The 18,909-nt window shown below is 57.4% G+C and overlaps 7 protein-coding genes across 7 annotated transcripts; 3 read left to right on the top strand and 4 right to left on the bottom strand.

The window, feature by feature from the left end:
- Positions 1-763: 763 nt before the first annotated feature.
- On the bottom strand, positions 764-1,864 carry EX895_003214 (uncharacterized protein; the record flags this gene model as incomplete). Its single annotated transcript, XM_029883812.1, has 3 exons — positions 764-1,094; positions 1,173-1,549; positions 1,628-1,864. 3 exons carry the CDS (start codon positions 1,862-1,864, stop codon positions 764-766), a joined length of 945 nt encoding a protein of 314 aa, XP_029739618.1.
- An 839-nt stretch (positions 1,865-2,703) lies between these two features.
- EX895_003215 (uncharacterized protein) lies at positions 2,704-4,536 on the top strand (the record flags this gene model as incomplete). The annotated part of the gene is made up of 1 exon (XM_029883813.1): positions 2,704-4,536. The coding sequence occupies one exon, from the start codon at positions 2,704-2,706 to the stop codon at positions 4,534-4,536; it is 1,833 nt and encodes a 610-aa protein (XP_029739619.1).
- Positions 4,537-5,013: 477 nt separating this feature from the next.
- On the top strand, positions 5,014-5,772 carry EX895_003216 (uncharacterized protein; the record flags this gene model as incomplete). The annotated part of the gene is made up of 1 exon (XM_029883814.1): positions 5,014-5,772. The coding sequence occupies one exon, from the start codon at positions 5,014-5,016 to the stop codon at positions 5,770-5,772; it is 759 nt and encodes a 252-aa protein (XP_029739620.1).
- Positions 5,773-7,756: 1,984 nt separating this feature from the next.
- EX895_003217 (uncharacterized protein) lies at positions 7,757-8,287 on the top strand (the record flags this gene model as incomplete). The annotated part of the gene is made up of 1 exon (XM_029883815.1): positions 7,757-8,287. One exon carries the CDS (start codon positions 7,757-7,759, stop codon positions 8,285-8,287), a length of 531 nt encoding a protein of 176 aa, XP_029739621.1.
- Positions 8,288-8,616: 329 nt separating this feature from the next.
- EX895_003218 (uncharacterized protein) lies at positions 8,617-9,897 on the bottom strand (the record flags this gene model as incomplete). Its single annotated transcript, XM_029883816.1, has 1 exon — positions 8,617-9,897. The coding sequence occupies one exon, from the start codon at positions 9,895-9,897 to the stop codon at positions 8,617-8,619; it is 1,281 nt and encodes a 426-aa protein (XP_029739622.1).
- Positions 9,898-10,480: 583 nt separating this feature from the next.
- On the bottom strand, positions 10,481-13,006 carry EX895_003219 (uncharacterized protein; the record flags this gene model as incomplete). Its single annotated transcript, XM_029883817.1, has 1 exon — positions 10,481-13,006. One exon carries the CDS (start codon positions 13,004-13,006, stop codon positions 10,481-10,483), a length of 2,526 nt encoding a protein of 841 aa, XP_029739623.1.
- A 943-nt stretch (positions 13,007-13,949) lies between these two features.
- Positions 13,950-17,382, bottom strand: EX895_003220 (uncharacterized protein; the record flags this gene model as incomplete). The annotated part of the gene is made up of 3 exons (XM_029883818.1): positions 13,950-17,059; positions 17,143-17,287; positions 17,371-17,382. The coding sequence occupies 3 exons, from the start codon at positions 17,380-17,382 to the stop codon at positions 13,950-13,952; spliced, it is 3,267 nt and encodes a 1,088-aa protein (XP_029739624.1).
- Positions 17,383-18,909: the final 1,527 nt, after the last annotated feature.

Raw genomic sequence — 18,909 nt, forward strand, 5'->3', positions numbered from 1 at the left:
CGTACAGCGTCGAAACGTGCGCGCTTGCTGTTCTTCCTTGGATGTGTCTGTCCTCTCTCTCTCGTACATTGCTCCTCGCTTGTCGGCGGCCCAAATGTCCCATCTCTTGTAAATCGTGTACAATGCATTGTTGCGCTGCTTTCGTCCCGCCAGTCGGATCGAGCATTGCCTCCTCTTGTAGATGTGAAGCGCAGCGAATGCTCTTGAGCTGCCCGAGTCGAGGGGAACAGTGAAGTTCTTTGAGACGACGTGGAGTTGGGGTTTTGGCCTGTGTTATCGACTGTCGCGTGTGTTTGATTCGGTTGTAAAGGTGAAGGCCCTCGTGGAGGAAAAGAGCTCGTGGCGAGAAGAAGTCCACCGTGCTTGCACGTGGCCCTTAGATCAGGATGGACGTTCGAAAAAGTCACAAGCGAGGGTAGCAAAAGTGTTCTGTTTCTGTCCTCGGTTGGTCAAGCTCGCTTGAGGGATCATCCGGCTGTAAAGCTGTTAGTGTGATTTTCGGTTCATGGCGAGCGTAGGCCGGGTAAGGGGTCGGGTAGGAAGCGACGACTGCTGGCTCGCTTGACTGTCAGCGAGCAGAAAGAAGTGTTTTAACTTGGGTCGATGCTTGCAGAGCGATGGAATCGTCGCTCCACCAATTCACTCGCCCTCACACTGGCGCACACAAACTCGGTCGCCGCCCAACACTGTGTCCATGTGAACTGGGTATATCTGGAACTCCCCCTCCCTCACACTTATAATACAAAAAAGAACCGCCTTACAGCTACGACGAAGTCCTCGTGGCCTTGTGAAAAGCAACAAGCCTCCAACGCCTACTGTCCTTGGGATGCGCAACGATGATGTTGGCTCGGATGAAGAGCTCGATCATGGCATCGTCCACTTCACCGCCCGTCCTGCGCAGCGCCAGGCGTGTTGAACTGACCCATGGATCCAGCGGCTTGTCCCACGCCTGGTTCATGAACTCGTCCAGATAATGACGCAGCGTGACCACCTTGCGGTTGTCAGCGCCAAATAACGCATTGCCCATCTCGATGAGTTGGGCGAGCAGCTCTTTGAAGCGTTGTTCCTCGCGTTTGAATTTGCGGTTGAGCTCCCTATCCCACGACACAAATACCATGCAACGATCAGTATACAATGCAACGCACGCTCAAGGCTAGAAACAAAACACATACCTTATCGCCGATTCGCTGGTCAAGTCCTGTCGACGCTTCCTCTGCAGCTGCGCCAAGCGCTTTGTCAATCCTGTCGTCACAATCTCGAGATCTGACTGCAGCTGCTTCTCGCGGAGCAGCGCATCGCGTTCCGACGCCAGCTCGGCCTTGAGCGTCTCGAGCGCAGAGGCGTACTGCAGGTTGACATCGTACAGCTCAGCGCGTGTGCGCACGTCGAGCACTGCCGACGACTCGAGTGGCGGCGCGCGTCGCTTTTCGTCCTCGAGCGCCTGGATCGCGAATTCGAGCTGCTGCCACTCGAGCTCTAGTCGCTGTTGCTCGTCGTTCCTTGCGTCCTGCGCTTTGCTTCCCTTTACGTTTGCTAGCGCTTCCAATCTCTGTGGGCGCAACCAAAATTTGGTCTGTCAGTACGCCGAGGCTGCAGTAATGCTGTTGACTTCGGCCCGGGTGCTCACCTTATCAACCGTTTTGGCCAAAACATCGTTTTTGGCCTTCTCGTCTTCGTATACGGCAAGAAGCTCGTCTGCTTCGCCTTCTGCTGCTTCTGAGATCTTTGATGAGGATCCAGCTGTGGTGGTTGTGGAATCGGTGAGAGCATTGAGCGGAGAACGTGTTTTGGCGCGCGACGCGGCTTCTTGGAGAGCTGCTTGGCGAAGGAGCTCTGCCATGTCGTAGAAGGAGGTCCCCTCCATTGTGAGTATGATCGCAACCTGATGCTGCTGAATGTCGCGACGGTCGGGATACGTTCTGCGGGGGTGATTTTTGCGGTGGGACGATGGGTCACGTTGTGGCGTGATGGTGTGACAGAACAGCTAGCAAGTCAGCAAGCGTCCAAGTGTTGTTCTTTACCGCCATCAACGCGACAGACAGCGCGCGTCTCTGCAGGCCGACTTCCGCGAATATTTTTAGGCGGAGAGCGGAATACGAAAAGTGGAGGGAAAATGTGCAGCTGCAGCTGCAAAGCTTTCCGCTCAGTGTCACATCCATCCGCATCGGAAGGTCCGACTACACATTGACACTCTGCAAGCCTGGCATCGGCTCGATTCCGAGCTTAGCGCGCGAGATGGTGAGGCTACTGCCGCTGCTGCAGCAGCGAGTGTGCAGCAGTGCGTTGAGCCTTGTCGGGACGTCCTCGCCAGTGCCCTTTGCAAGAGCCATCTCGTCGGGCCAAGTCAGAAGGGGGATAAAACCACACCACTGCTTCAACCTCAAGGCACCACCAGTACGACTTCTGACAAGCTCAGCATCGGTTCAGTCTGTAGAACAGCCGTCGGTTGCGTCGATAGACACCTCCGACTCCCCATTCTCGCTCCGCCCTTACCAGGAGGAATGCATTCAGGACTGTCTAGCCGCCCTCGAAAGCGGAGTCACTCGCATCGGCGTATCTTCACCCACGGGCAGTGGCAAGACCACCATATTCACTCATCTCATCGACCGAATCCCGCATCGACCAACCACGGGCGGCGAGCGTGTCCTCATCATTGTCAACTCGATCGAACTCGCTCTACAAGCCGCAAACGCGGTCACTACGATGTTCCCAGACAAGTCCGTAGAGATTGAGCAGGGTTCCAAGTACAAAGCTTCCGGACTGGCCGATGTGACGGTCGCGACGTACCAGACGCTTAATCGGAGCCAGCAGAGGCTCGACAAGTTTGATCCGGACGACTTCAAGGCGGTGGTTGTGGACGAGGCGCATCATGCTGCTGCTCCTTCGTATCTCAAAGTGCTTTCGCATTTCGATACACAGATTGGAACAAGTCCGGAAGAGCTTCAAGATAGCAGCATCGCAAGGGTCCCCGTCATCGGCTTCTCGGCCACGTTCAGCAGGCACGACGGGTTGGCGCTGGGAAAGGTGTTTGATCGCATCGTGTTCCACAAGGACTTCCTCGAAATGATCGGCGAGAAATGGCTTTGTCCCATCCGCTTCACCTCGATCAAGGCCGACATCGATCTTGCCTCGGTCAAGATCTCGAACCTCAACTCGGACTTTGCCACCTCCTCCCTAGCCGCCGTCGTCAACACAGAAGTGGTCAACAAGATCATCCTCAAAGCTTGGATTGACCGTGCGCACACGCGTCGCCGCTCCACTCTGATCTTCGCCGTCAACATCCAGCACGTCCAGGACCTCACACACACTTTCCGCACAGCAGGCATCGACGCACGGTATCTGCATGGTGGCACACCCATGCCCGAACGCAGACAGCTGTTGGACGACTTCCGCAACGGCGTCTACCCCGTGCTTGTCAACTGTGCCATCCTCACCGAGGGCGCCGATGTGCCTGCGATCGACTGTGTGTTGCTGGCGAGACCGACGCGGTCGAGGAACTTGTTCTCGCAGATGATCGGGCGCGGGTTGCGATTGTCGCCGAAGACGGGCAAGAAAGATTGCCTGGTGCTCGACATTGTTGGGGACATCGAGAAGGGTGTCGTGTGCACACCGACGCTGTTTGGTCTTGATGCGGAGGATATCATCGAAGACGAATCCGCCGAAGGCTTGTTGGAAAGAGCGCACGAGGCCGAGCAGTTCAATTCCTTGACAGACGAGAAGGGGAGCCAAGACCCATTCGAAGTCTCGCTCGCAGATCCGACCAAGATCACCTACATCGACTACGACGATCCATATCAGCTGCAACAAGCCATGCTATCGCGCTCCACTGTCGTCGAGACCATGTCTCCCAACGCATGGGTCGACTGCGGCGGCCAGACGTACATCCTCGATGTACCGCGCTACGGCTTTGTCACTGTCGAGCGCAACTCTGAACCAGCTCCCGATCAAGCCGGAGCTCAGGAAAACCCTGAATGGACTGCATGGTTCACGCCTTCCAACGCGGACGCGGACGAAGCAGCCGCAGCGTCTGGTCGAGCTGTCCCGTCAGCAGGCTCACGCGGTCGCACCAGGTGGGCCGGTGGCGGATCACCCTACCGCCGACCGCGCCACGTTCTGTATGCACCATCGCTCGAACAAGCTGTGCGCGGCTCGGACGTCTACGTCCAAAAACATGTCCTCCGCAACTCGCCACAGCTGTTTGCGATGCTCAACCGTCGAGCGCCCTGGCGGGCTACTCGCGCAACCGACTCGCAACGCAGGCTGGTCGAGAAACGTCTTGGCCTGTCCAAACCCACCTCCGCCACTGCCGAGCCACCCGCAGAGGCAAAAGAAAAGGGGAAAAGAAACCCGCTGACTTCGGCTTCGGAGCTGACAAAGGGTCAGGCCTCGGTGATTTTGACGAGGCTGATGCATGGCGCAAAGGGCAGGTGGAAGGAGAGGGTGAAGAAGTCCAACAAGGTCTGGAGACAGGGCGAGAAGGAGAAGGCGAGGATGCAGAGGGAGACCGTTCGGGTTGGACCGCTGGCTGCGAGCTAGCGTTATTGATGATACCCTGCATTACCATCATATAGAAACGGCGATCAATACTGCATGTTTGTGCATCATTGCTGCGCTGATGAGTGGGTACGCAAAGGTGTGCGAGTAACGAGCACGCTTGAGATGAGATTGTGGTGGGGAACCAGCAAACGTTTCACTCGGTAGCACTAAAAAATTTTGGACGCTAAAGAGAGCAGCGAACCTTGTTGACGACAGACACAGAGTATGAAATTGCTCAGCGGGAAGAGGAAGCAATTGCAGAAGCAAGCATGATCGAGGTGGGGTTGTGCGCCTTCCAACAGGACTCTGGCTCAAGCTCGTTTGTTTCCCGAACTTAGTGTCGAGTGTGCTTCCAGGCGCTCTGGCTATAAGGAGCGTTGCTCAAAGCCTAAAGCTTGCCTGCTCTGCACTTGTATTATAGCTATCCGTCTTACCAGCTCAGGCTTTCAAGAGCCTTGTCGCGAGAGTCTTTCAAGGATGAAGGTGCTACCATGCTCGACGCTGACCCTGCTCCTCTTGATTCTGGGGATCGCGTATGCCATACCACCGCTGTCAGGCACCTCACCGCCTAGAACCGCTGCCAACAGTAAACACCCAGCCGCCTTGAGCGCCACACCGTCTCAGCCCGCTGCTAAGCTTGCGACCGGCTCTTCCACACTGCCTGAGGAGGTCGAATCCGAACGTTCCGAGCTGCCGAGCAGCCTGACCGCGCTTCGCGTCAGCTTTGCGCGCCGCTACCACGATTTGCACAGCGCACAGGTCGCGCGGCAGTCGGAGATCCACCAGCAGCACCCTCTCGAGCGCCAACTCCGGCAGAAGGACATGGAGATGCACTTTCTCAAGCTGACCCACCCGGAACACTGGGAGGCGCAGAGGGAGCACTTGACCGCGATCAACGCGCTTCGGCGCGCGGGCTACCGGTTCGGACCGCAGAGCGACCCCGGTCTGCACGTGCCCCTGGGCACCCCTTGGGACTTCCTGCATTATGGACCCTACCCTGCTTCGAGGCTGGCGGAGTTGGAGAGTAGAGATCTACTGAAGGTCGGCAACGAGTTGCGGTGGGAGCTCGAAAATGCTGTTAAGGCTCTGGATGGCCAATCGTACGTGGACAGCATGGGGCGAGCAACGGAGGAGCCCCAGTTGGTGTATACCGACGACCCGGACTTGCTGCACACGGCGACGGAGTACTTTTCGCAAAAGCTGCAAAGTGCACTGCAGAGGAAGCCAAGGTTTTGAGAGGAGCAGATCTGCTCTCTGGCTGCTGAGCGCGACGTGTTCTTGTCGTGGGTCGATGGCGATAGGTATCATCACTCGTCGGATAGATGTTAGTTTGCTGCTTTCGCTTCACAGCCTTTGGCTTAATACAGAGTTCAATAGTTCAGCCGTTTCAAGAGCAGCAAGAGTTGTCCGTTACAACCCGAACTAAGGTTGACAGCATGAGCGAATGATTCGGCTACCTTGGCTATGTCGGTGCTGTTTCCCAGTGGCCCGTCCTAACACTCAAGTGAAAGATCTCCGAACACCCAACGAAATGCACACCTTTCTTAGCTCATCCTTCTCAGCCACACGATGCACTCCCCTCTCCATCCCTCTCATGCTCCCCTCAGACCGGCTTCGGGCATCGGGGGCGTCGGGGGCGTCGGAATTCTGTGCGCAGCCACACGCTACCTCTGCCCGTGCGTAAGCCCAAACCTTGGTCCACGCCTCGTTCCAACGTGCTATTTCACATGGCGCGATCGTGGCTGCATCCCACGCGGCCCATATTCATGTGGACCATCCGTTCTTCCCAGCCCCGCCCACACCAAACGCGCACGCAAGCACACGGGCAACATCCGACATGTCCGGTCCAGCCAGTGAGCGCCTTAACTTCCCACAGCCACACGAGACGTGCTCCAGGATCTCGCCCGACGGAAGAAGCGAGCGCGTGTAGAGGTAAGTGCGTGGCTTAGGTCGAACGATGCGCGATGATTGGCTTGTGACAGATGGCAGGCTTGGCGATGAGATGCCGTAGAGTAGAGGGAGTTGGTCTCACTTCACTTGAAAATGTGGGTGGGGTTGTCTGCATGAAAGTGTGATGTTACAGCGTCTACTGTGTCAAAGGTACGACGTACTTTCGAGGGTTGATCGCCTGGCAAGAATGGAAAAAGCGTGAATACGAACTCTGACAGTCACACTCACAACGGTGGTCGTTTCGCTCTCTCTCTTCGGCCCGATCCCTCGCTCATCTCTTCGAACCGGAGACCTTGCGGCCCGAGAACCGGTCGAACCGCCGCAGCAACACCACCTGACACACAAAGCAGCAGCAGCAGCAGCAGCAGCAGACACCAGTAAGCATTGCTGTGAGTGGTTGTGTGGGCCTGTCTGCGCAACGCAGACTCGACAGCCGTCCGTGCAAGCAAAGCGCGCTCTTTTGCATACAGTATGTGTGTGCAAGCATAAAATGAAGGAAGCAGTGCAGCGTGACTTTCATTTCTCCTTGGCCCAGCCCTCTGCTCAAAGTCGGTTTGCCCCACTCCGATTTCAACTGTTCATTCTGTGCATGAAGGAATCTGCTAGGCCGGACGAGTGCAGAGGGAAACGGAAGAGGGATGGTCTCACACCTTCGAAAGGGAGCCCATGTGCTGTGGAATGGAAACGCAAGTGAGACCTGCTTCGCGCGCCGCATCGCCAAGCATCGCCAACGCCCTTCCTTGTGCACCTCCAGAGTCGCAATCTTGTCAAAGAATGCCAAGGAGCGAGTGTGTGACCGCAGTTTCGCCGGAGCGAGACAAAAGCCTGGGAAGCTCGCGGTGGCTGCATCACACGTACAAATCGACGGTCGAGTTCGGCTTTTGTCACACAAGGCCTTTGCTCGCCTCCTCCGCTCGCCATTTTCTCTTTTTCACTTCTCGGACAAGCCTGCAGGACACACGGCATTCGCAGCGCTCCAGCCGGGATGGAGTTACTCGAAGAGACGGGCACCGAGAGGCGTTTTTCGAGGAGCAGCCACCAGCGAGGCGTGGAGGGTTGTCCGGTCGCGTGACAACAACGACGTTCACTTGGCTCCTGTTTTCTTTCGGGAGTCTCAGCGGGAGCTCGGCAGGCTAGGGCGCCGCGACGTTACTGAGATCGCAAAGGTATATATATATACAGGACAGCTGCTGGGTTCTTCTTTTCGGCATCCCGCATCGTCTTTTGCTCTCGTCGGACAGAGTTCGCTAAGTTGGACCTTTGACCATAGATGCCGTCTTCACCTCGAACCCCGGGCGCACGTCGAGCACCGACCATGCACCTGCGCACCGTCCTGTCGACTTCACCATCTGGCTTCAACCTGCTGCCCACGCTGCGCATTACGTCTCTCCTCGTGCTGATGATACTCTTGCTCACCACGCTGCCCATCACCACCTCGGCACCGGTGCCGGAGCCTGAGCCGGGAACGATCGACCTGCTGCGGCTGCTCAGCGCGCGAGCTTCGGGCGCAAACACGGTCGAGTCGCTCGCACGCACCGAGGCCGAGCAAGCTGCACGGCACCTGCCCGTGCGCACGTACCGGGACGCCGAGGTGTACGTCGACAACGCCGTGAACCACGCGATCAACGATGCGGCCCGACAGCAGCAGCTACGCGACAGGCTGGGCGGCGTGGGCTCGCGGCGCGCGCGCGTCGTGCTGGCCAACAACGACGTCGCCCCGCGCCTGTGGACGGGCGCCGGCATCGATGGCAGACCGGGCACCCAGGCTCCTCCCAACACGCCCGAGCACAAGAACCGCTAACAAGTAAGCCGTCGTTTTATCTTGCGCGCGTCGACCGTCCTCCCCTCCCACTTTTGACGCTCCTGTACGTCGTGCTACGACACACACCTCCTCATGCACCGCAACGCACCACCACTCACTAAAAGCAGTGCCTGTGCACCAACAAAATTCAAATCCTCACGACCACAGAGTCATGCACATTCGAACGTCACACAGGTGCTTTGTGTCTGTGTCCCTGCGCGTCTGCCGATCTTCTTGGCATTGTCAAATGAGAGTGTTATGAGCCAAGAAAAAAACAAAGGTGATACCTCGAACAGACTATATACAATCTCGGCTCGCGCGCACCCGCTTTACACCTCAGGCGAAACCCAGAAGCTGAGCGCGGCAACGACATACAAACTGCACAGCATGGCGCCCTCCATGTAGTTGCTCTTTCCATCCTGCACCAGCGTGTTGACCAAAAACACGGCGGCGACGAGGATGACGGTCTCGAACGTCTCAAAGTACAGCGTCAGCGGCTGCTTGACCGCCCAACCCACGAGCACGAGGATAGGGATCATGCCCACACTAATCTGGATGCTCGAGCCGATGGCGATGCCGAGACTGATCTCCATCTTGCCCTTGCTGGCCATCCAGACAGCGGTAAGGTGCTCGGCCATGTTGCCGACGATGGGCAGCAGGATGGTGCCGATAAACGCCTTGGGGATGTGGTATTCGTTGGCGACCTCGTCGATGGCGCCGACGAGGTAGTCGGCGTTGAATGCGGTGAGCACCGTCACGCCGCCCAGCGCGATCATGGCGGCGAGCGGCGACATCTTAGCTTCCTCCTCTTCGTCGTCGTCCTCCTCTTCGTCGTCGTCCTCCTCCTCGGCTTCGTACAGGAATGCGTGCGACTTGAGCTGGAAGAACAGGTACAGCACGTAGATGCCCACGAGGATCAACGACGTTCCTCTCGAGATAAACAGCAGACCCGATTTGTCCTCTTCGCCGTGGACGATGGGTGCGTTGAGCTCGGCAAGCTTCTCCATGTTGCCGGCGAGCATGGTGCTGGACTTGATCGACATGTGGTACGCGGCGGGGATGGCAAGCGTGATGCAGCCCAGCGTCATGATAGACCCAGAAGCCTGCGCGGCGGTCTGCTGGAACGTGTTTTCGCTCCTGAACAGTCCACCGGCCACAAAGCTCATGCCGAGCACCAGCAGGATGTTGCTCAGGATCGAACCGATGAGGCTGGTCTGGACGATGCGCAGCTGGCCCTGCAACAGCGCAGCAATACCCACAATCAGCTCCACCGCATTTCCGAACGTCGCATTGAGCAGACCACCCAGCGTCTGGCCCAGTCGCAGCGAGACTTGTTCCGTTGCATCACCCAGGATCTTGGCGAGCGGGATGATGGCGAGGAAATTGAGCGAGAAGATCCAGATGGCAGGCCAGTGCGCGTGTTCGGCGACGATGCCCAGCGGCACAAAGACGAGGAAGACGTTGATCCATGAGCTCGTCAGGATCCAGTAGAGCGAGGTCACAATGTTGGGTTCCGAGTGGTGCGAGCCGCCTCGGCCATTGTGGCTGGGCAATCCATTGTCGTTGTTGTTGTTGGACGACACCAGGGGGGTTCGTTCGTTGGCCGGCATTCTGTCTAGCAATCTTGCGGATGGTGAGCGGATGACGATGATGGAGGGCAGAAAGCAAGGCTGTCGTCCGCTTCGTCCTCTTCCTCAGAGGCTGTGCTTGCTTTCATTTCAAAGCAATCGCGGTCTCTTTTTCTTTAGGGCAGCCGACGTCACACGTTGCGGTACACTGTGACATTGTGACATGGCTCTGTAACAGCTATTTTTACTCTTTTCTTTCTCTCGGAGCTAAGGCATGTCGGTGTCAAGGCAGTGTGTCTGCCTGCAATATCAGCTTCGCAGCGCTTCGAAGCTTGAAAATGACGAGTCTTGGCATTCTCGGTAAATTTGTGTGCCCTTTGACCCTGGCAGCAGCTTCGACTGGCCAACCGCGGTCGATCTGAATTCCAAATTTCAAAACTCAACTCACCCACATGCGTCGGTCATTTGCCATGTGAACACACGCACGCACGGTTCACGCTCAATTCACAGAACTCCAGCTTCTCACGATTCGCTCGCTCCCGGCAACGCTTCCTCGAACAGAGATTGATTGCCAGACAACAATGAATGCTACAGGACCGAACAGAATACAGTGTGGTTCGAGTCGCTAGGCCCCACCAGCAAGCTCGACAATCAAGCGCGTCGCACATTCCAAGAACAAAAACGGACTGTTGACCTCTTTCCTCCCCGCCGGTACAGCTGGAGCCAAGCTGGGCTTGATCCTCGTGCCATCAAACCTGTGCTGACCACCATGGAATCCGTGCTGCATCGCTTGCTGCGTCTCGCTCATCGCCTTGTCAAACGCCGCCTCTAGCTTGCTAACTTCCACGTCCGCTCCTTCGCCTGCCTTGTCCCCCGCATCTCCATCCACCGAGCCAGAGTCAGAGCTAGCGCCGCTGCCACTGGGCTCCATCTTACTGTACCCGACGTTGCGGAAGTCGACCAAGTAGTTGGTCGCATCCACATGGTACAATTGCAGATCCATGCGCACCAGCACATGGCCCACCTTCCACCGGGTCTCCAAGAAGAACAGCTCCTCGCTCTTGCTGCCAGCAGAGCCACTCCCGCCAGCGTTCTCTCCTTTCTCCTTGCCTTCTTCCCCTCCTGATGCTTCGTCTCCCGCCTCGCCCTCCGCCGTCGCCTTTGACCCCTTGGCCGGCCTGCCGACTGGCTTGGCCCTCCACTCCATCCCTAACGACTGCAGCGTGCGGTAGAGCTCGAGCATGATTTCCATCGGCGGGCTGCGTGATCGAATGCCAAAGTGCCATCGCGAGCGCGGCTTCTTATGCATCTGCGCCGTCACTGGCGGTGCAAGCGCCGGCGTCGGGGCACCGGAAACACCAGGAGATGAGATGGGCGTACACGACGGCCAAGACGTTTTTTCCGCCGAGGGCGTCGCCAGCCTCTCCGCCTCTCTGGTTCTTAAATATCCTGGAAGCGACGTCTCGAGCACCGCAATCCGCACAATCCGCTCGCCCGACGTGTCTTCCACATCCGTCAGGTGGCCATCCTCGTCCGTCAGCACTTCATCTTCGTCGCTCGCTAGAGTGTCGTTACCATCATCCGAAGGTTCCGGATCTGCAGCGTCCGTCATGAAAGAGTCGCCCTCGTCCTCGCACGCTGCTTGTGATTGTGCATGCGATTGTGCTGACGCTGGTAAAGGCGGCACTGGCTCCTTGTTGACCGGCGCCGCTGCAACAACGTCCTTGATGCGGTTCTTGCGCTTGATGCTCGTCGAACGACCCATGAACCCTTCCAGCCCTTCGTTCCACGCAGGCGGACTCTGTGCCAGGAACGTCTCCATGCCGTGCGCGTCCTCCATATGATGGATCTGCAGCATACGTCGATGATCACGAACCAGCTGATACGCAACCTTGACCTGATTGTCACCGGGCTCGGTGAGATGGTGCATCAACTCATCCCGGTTGAACCCAGCCATCTTGCCCACCAGCTCGTCCACAAGCTCATCCTCGATCACGCCGAGATCGCCCGTCACAATCGGCTGACTGCCTGGTCGACTGGAGGGTGCCGAGGTCTGCGAAGACGCACCACTGTTGGCTGCCGAGCTCGAGGTGGCTGGCGACGTGACATCCGCAGGTGAGCCCGTGTCGGCAGGCGAAGCCGTCATGCCAAAGTTAAAGCCTCGGTTCTCTGCTGCTGGTGTGGGAGGTAGAGGTCGGAGATACGCCGGCAGATCGACGTTGAACCACGGATGCTGCCTGATTTCTTGAATCGTGATTCGCTTGACTGGATCGACGATGAGCATTTGGCTGAGCAAATGCCTCGCCTCTTGCGAAAGGTAGCTGGGAAGTGTATAGATGCCGTTGTTGATCTTTTTGAACAGCGTCGGAATGTATTCGTCGTCAAACGGCAGCCTGCCGCACAGCATGACGTACAGAATCACACCACACGACCAGATGTCGATCTCGGGTCCAGCATACAATCTGCCCGAGATGACCTCGGGCGCAGCATAGTTGGGACTGCCGCAGCTTGTCTTGAGGAAGTCGCCGTCGGTCATGATGTTGGACAGGCCAAAGTCGCCAATCTTGACGTTGAGGTACTCGTCGAGCAGCAGATTCTCTGGCTTGAGGTCGCGATGCACAATCTTGTGTCGATGGCAATATTCCATGGCACAAATGACCTGCTGAAAGAAACGCCTCGCTTCCTGTTCAGGCATGCGGCCGCGGTCGACAATATACTGGAACAGCTCGCCGCCAGCATATTCGATCACCATGATAATGTCAGTGGGCGTGGTGATGACCTCGTACAGCTTGATAATGTGCGGATGGCGCAGCAGCTTGAGGTATTGGATCTCACGCTTGACTCGCCCACCCATGTCGAGGCTCGAGATCTTGCGACGGTTGATGATCTTCATGGCAACGCGGTGACCTGTAAGAGCGTGCGTTGCCAGCTTGACTTTGCCAAAAGAGCCAGCACCCAGGGTCTGTTGCAAGATGTACTGCCCGATGCGAACGGGCTGCTTGGTGGATTCTTTACCGCGATGCACCGAGCCGGGACGGGAGGCATGTCGACTCGAAGAGCGGGAGGACGAGCCTACTCCGGAAGCTCTACGTTCATCTCGATGATCGGACGGCTGGCGCCTCGAGGCGCTAGAAGCCTCTCTGCCAGACATGATGGCTGTTCCCGGCTATGCGCGCTTTGCGAATGGTCGCAGTGTAATAGGAGGACCACTTCCGCTAGGTTGGTGCGATGATGCGGTGGGTGCTGTTCAAGGGAAAGGCGGTGGTGGAAGTGGATTGGGCATTCCGGGTTCGATGCTGTCGCACTGATTAAAGGCTATGCAGCTGGTGAGAGTCGAAGCTGCTGCTTATCGAATGCGTTGTGCGAACGGAAGGAGCCGCTGCAGTTGAGTTATAGGAGGCTTTCTGACGATGACGTCGAAGATCTCACCGCGCTAAAGCAGATACGGCCAGCTGACTAGCAAATGCGTTGCAATGGGAGCAGAACCGATGCTTGCGCTGGCTGGGTGTGGCGGTGCGACTGGCTGGCGTTCAGTAAATGAACCGGTGTCTGAGGAGTCAGCTATAGAGAAGGAGGAAGGATGAGGGAGGGATTGTGAGATGGATGATAGAAGTAAAGACATAAGTCCGCGAGCTGAATCTCTGTGTCTGTCTTCGTGCGCACACACTGCTGAAATGCAGTCCGAGACGCTTATGCGTGTGTCTCTGTGTGTGGTCTGTGTGTGCAGCAGTAGTGCGGTCTTCTGCAGCCTTGCAGCCTTTCACTTTTAAAATATTATCGTGAAATCTCTTCTTTTCAACTGTGCTTGTCTGCTGCCGCGAAGAAATCACATCATCCAGGCCTCGTGTGAGTCGCAACCGCCCCGCAACCCCGCAGTTCACATGCTTCACCCAAAAGGAAGGAAAAGATTAAGAAGCCCTTTGCGCTCTCTCAACATCTCGTCTTGCTTCGACCTCGATCGCTCAATGTACTGCCGCCCTTCACAGCCGTCAGCAGATTATGTCAAAAGCATTAGTAACGATTAATCCGGAACATAGATGAGAAGAAGGGCCTCGCATACTAAAAGAATGGTGAAGGCGCCGCGTCTAAAGCTGTCATCGCAGCAAAGCACTCGAGAGCGGACGAACAGGCTTGGTGTTTTCGAGCTGCAGCGCATACTCGAAGCATTCTCGCGCCCTCTGTGCCCGCTGGCTCCTCTGAACCGCCTGCCCCAAGAACAGCCACGCCTCGCTCGAGTCCCATCCGGCGCCCTTGGTGGTCGTCGTCAACAGGCCTTCCGCCAGGCTCACCGACGACAGATCCTTGGCCATGGCGCTCAACGTCGCCTCGGCCGTCGACTCGTGCTTGTTGGTCGACGCATTTCCACTCGCAGCGTGGTGTTGGTGGTACGTCGCAGCATCGTGCTTTGGTTTGAGCTCCGGATCCGCGAGGAACAGTCGCGCGAGGTGTACTGACGCAGCCACATCGGCACTCGAGCACGCCAGCGCTTTATACAGAGAATCGACCGCAAGCCGATTCGAGCCGTTGTTGGCAAAGTATAGCGACAGCTGCACCCACACATCGGCCAGGCCCGGCTGCAGTCGTTCCGCTTCTTGGATTGCAGATCGACTCTCCTTGAGCTGGCCAGCGCGTCGGAAGCTTGCCGCCGAGAGCAGCCAGATCTTGGCCAGCGCGAGCGATTGCTTCTTGAGGTGCTCGAGTGTTCGCTCGGCGCCTGACCGCGACAGATCCTCTTCATCCGCGTTGCCGAACTGCATACCTGGCAAGATGGCCGCATTGCTCTTTTGCGTGCCCACCGCAGCGCTCACCGACCTTTGTGCATACGATCGTGCGCGACCCGCCGTCGTCTGCGAACGTGCCAGCACCGTATCGTTGCTATTCTCGCCTCCCACAGCTGCCAGCGAGCCGTATCGACGCAATCCACCCATATCCTTCGAGGCCCGAGCATTAGTGACTTCTCCCGCTGACGATGCCGAAGCTGAAGCTGCCGCAGCAGCAGCAGCATACGGAAACACGCGGTGGAAGTAGGAAAACAGCTCCTTTTGTCCAGCAATAGCGCTCTCGACTCCATCGTTGAGCTCTTCCAATGCGTTGTACGTCATCATGAGCCGCAGGATCGACTCGTTCCTCTCAAGAGGGCGTGGCGGATAGTCGACGCTCAGCAGCTGCGAAGCTGCAAAGTTGGCAGGCGAAGTACCATTGACCGCACCCGTGCTGGCTCCCTTGTCGTCTTTGTCGCACTCGTCCAGCGCAACCTCGGCAATCTTGAACGCATCCTTGTACTTTTTCTGCGCGGAAAGCAGAAGCACGAGCAAATGCCACGACTCGACATCCGCAGGCTCGAGTTCGACCGCTTTGCGAGCCGACTGAATGGCAGAATGCACGTCGCGCAACTCGGCCTGCAGGAAGGCGAGCTGGTAGAAAGCCTCGGAGGACTGGTCGTCGAGCCGGGCAGCCGTGGTGAGCTCGGCGAGCGCCTCGGACTGCAACACGGGTCTGCGAACCGGATCTGCCACCTGGATGGCCAACCCTGCTTTGACAAAGCCACTGACACGCTTCAAGCGGGCCAACAACTCGGCACTCTTCTGGAAGGCAGGCTTGAACTTGCCCTCGTTGTCCTGCACCACCGCGAGCGCCTTGGACGCAATCTTATTGGCAAGCGCAAAGTCGTTGGCGTGGCGTCCTACCATGTAGGCGCCGTGTGCGAGCGCGTTTGCGTAAACCTCGTCCGGGTCGTGGTCCCGGGAAGAGGTAGTGCTGGTGCCGTTGGCCTGCTGCTGCTGCTTTTCGTGATTTCCCTGCTGATGCTTCTCGCCGTTTTGCTTGGTCTCCGCCTCTTGACCGTGCGAGTTGGCATCAGAGCTGGATTCGGCTTCGCGTGCCTTTTCGACGAGCTGCACATACGCTTGCAAAGCGCGCTTGGCCTCATCAAAGCACTCGGCGGCAAAGAGCACCTCGACCAGGTAGCGTGCGATGCGCTGCGAGTGGAAGGTGAGTTCGACAAGGCCGTGCAGGATCTCGGCGACTTCGTCGGCCTGCTCGCCTCCGAGCCCACCATTGATACGCCACGCCTTTACCATCTCGTCGGCAAAGTCGAGCACCTCTTCGTTGATATGGCCAGCTTTGGGGAAGGCGGTGGACTTCTGGAGCGAGTTGAAAGCCGCTTTTTGAGCTGTGAGCGACTCGTTGGACCACGACACCGTGGGCGGACGCAGCTCTCGGTAAGAGCTGGGGCGACGCTTGGAGACGGTGCGCGAGGTGACGCGGGCCGAGGTGAATGCAGGAGCAATGCGCTGGGCGGCAGGGTCGCGGTGGAGACGCTCGGATTCATAGTCGCGGATCTGGACGCGCGAGGCAACGGTTGCGACCACCGAGAGCTGGTACGCCTTGCTCCTCCAATCATCGCGACTGGGCGGTGGCAGCTCTGGTGGATCGACATAGGTGCCTAGCTCGGCGGAGCGGTTGAGGACGCGGAGATAGTAACGGTGAATGACGTTGCGCTGCGGCAGACGGAACTCGGCGTGCCAGCGACTTGCGTGTGCCTGGTAGGAACGGAGCGCATTCAGACTCTGTACGGGTTCGCCAGCACGGATGGAGAGGAGCGAGTTGCGGTAGAGGGCGACCTCGGCCCACCTCTCGATCTCGTCGGCCTGCAGACCCCGAAGCGCGTTGGCCTTTTTGCCGCCACGCACGGCCTCATGCAGCTCAATGGCTCGGGCGAAACCGGCGAGAGCAAAGGGAGCGTAGCCAGGCTCGTTCTTGGAGAAGAGGAGGCGCTCGTTGGCCATGCCGTAGAGGGTGAAGCCTTGGATGACGAGACCAGTGAGTGCGCTGTTGTGGATCTCCGGGGTAGCGGCTGATTCGCCGGCGGTTTCCATGAACCTCTCGCGGTGGATGATGTCGACCGCCTCGTCGTCACGGCCGAGGGTGAAGAGAGCCAAGACACGCAATGAGACTGCGGCAGCGCGGTTGGTGCCGTCGCCGTACTCGAGGACGCGGTCTGCGATCTGGGTGACGCTTTCAGTGGACCAGCCGACGCCCTCTGCTCCGGGCTGCATGAGAGGTGGGAAGAGCGTCGCATCACCCGTGCGTGGATGGAGCTTATAGTCGTTCAAATGCGAGGCGTCCGTGTAATCCGAGTCAATATAGAAGTTGTGGATGTTGGCTTTTAGCTCTTGTTCGATCGATGCTAGTGCAAGCAGAGCTGAAAGGGGTCGAAGAGAGAGAGAAGGCGTCAGTGTTTCCATTGCTAAGCAAAAGGGCTGACAACGGAGCTTTGACACCCACAGGGCTTGTCCGCATTGTGTTTGCCGAACTTGCGCAGAAGCTCCTTCCAAGGCAAGGACTTGCCAGACTGGCTTGGCTGTTCGCTGAGCCAATTACCGCGCAGTCTGGCCGAGTCGAGCTCCTTGAGGTAGAGCTCGGACTTGTTCTGTAGGAGAGGAACAGGCAGATTTGCAAGAGATTAGTCACACCGAGGCTTCCGAATGGTAGACTGCTCTTGTCTGGACTTACGGATTTGGACATGATGAGGGCTGTTACCGTCCGAAGGATGTGTTGGCGTATAGATCGCTGATAGAACGAATGACGAGCTGAGAAGCAGCGCTAAGAGTCCAGACTGGATGCGACGAGATTATCCACGGAGTCCTCGATCTTGCAGTTGCTAAGCCGCTGCAGGATGTTCGTTGTTTGCACCGAGAAGCGACGGGAGCGAACGGGTATAGCAATCGGTGTCAGCTTGAAGGTGACAGAGCCAAACGAAGCCGATGACGAGGATGGTGGTAGGTGAGCTGCAGTGCAAGTGCAGGGCGGATGGACGAGGACGAGGGCGAGGGCGAGGGAACGGAGAGACGAGAAGAGAAGCAAGATGAGAAGAAGCGACGATGCGCCTGGAAGTGCTCGCGAGCGAGCGAGCGTGCGTGCGTGCGTGCGTGTGCTCTTGGACGACGACGACGACGACGACGAGGACCAAGCTAAAGCCGAGAGGGAGCAGCAGCAGCAGCGGTTCAAGGCAAAGGGAAAGCTGTCAAATCTCTCGAACTCGGCTCAGTGCGTTTGTGGTTGTAGCAGCAGCAGCGGCGCACTAGAATGAACCGTGAATGGGCGGGAATTGCGCACGTCTCCTCCTATTCCGTCACACGGCGAGAGGCTCTCAGATGTAGAGTGTGTGTGTGTGAGAGTGGAGCAGCTGCTCTAGCTGAGTCCGAATTTTGAAAACGAGCCGTGCGCCTTTTCTTTCTTGTCTTGGAAAGAAGGAAAAACACGTCCTGCGGCTGCCTCTTCACGCAGATTAGACCGTCCGCTCTCGCTCCCTTCCTTCACTGCGTGACCTCATCCTCGACAGCTTTTTCACTCTTAATCTCATTGAATGCACGAGGTGGATCATAATCCTTGAGCCGACCTCACTTTCCTAACCGATTTTATTAGAAATAGAGTCAGTCGTTGAAAGTGGAATCAGCCATCAATCGCCGTTCTCCCCCCCCCCTTCGAGCAATCATCACTTGTTCTTTGAGCGAATGGAGGAAGGCCAAAAAGGGGATGCTGCTTGGCTTTGAAAGGATGAATGGCAGCAGGGGAGCTTTGGCTTTTCAAGCCATGACAGAACGTCTAAAGCTGGGGCAAGACAGTTGGGTGAATTCGTTTTTTTTTTTTTTGGTCTGTGAAAGCTTTTGCTCGCCCACGAAAGCTTCCCCGCAAAACAAAATCGGGAACCGACGCCGTTGGCCCAGTCAACCGCTCCATCCTCTTTCCGCCAGATCTTCTCTTCTTCACCCGGCTCTTCCGCGGCTCGCCCTGATCGTGCACGTTCAGCTGTACTGTCTCGCACCCAGCAAAGTCGCCACCGGCTTCAAGACCAAGACTGCTTAGACTGAATGAGGAGCCTTCGTGTTAAACTTTGCCCCATCCTCTTCAACCGCCCCAACGCTGCTGGCCTGCCTTCATTGTATATTGAGCCCTCTCCAGCACATCAAACGCACCCATTGCAATCCGCACCTGACACAGACATCGCACGGGAGTATTGTAACATAGCTAAGTAATTTCAAGAGACAAAGA

This window comes from Sporisorium graminicola, chromosome SGRAM_20 (assembly GCF_005498985.1).
Source record: "Sporisorium graminicola strain CBS 10092 chromosome SGRAM_20, whole genome shotgun sequence".
Taxonomy (NCBI): domain Eukaryota; kingdom Fungi; phylum Basidiomycota; class Ustilaginomycetes; order Ustilaginales; family Ustilaginaceae; genus Sporisorium; species Sporisorium graminicola.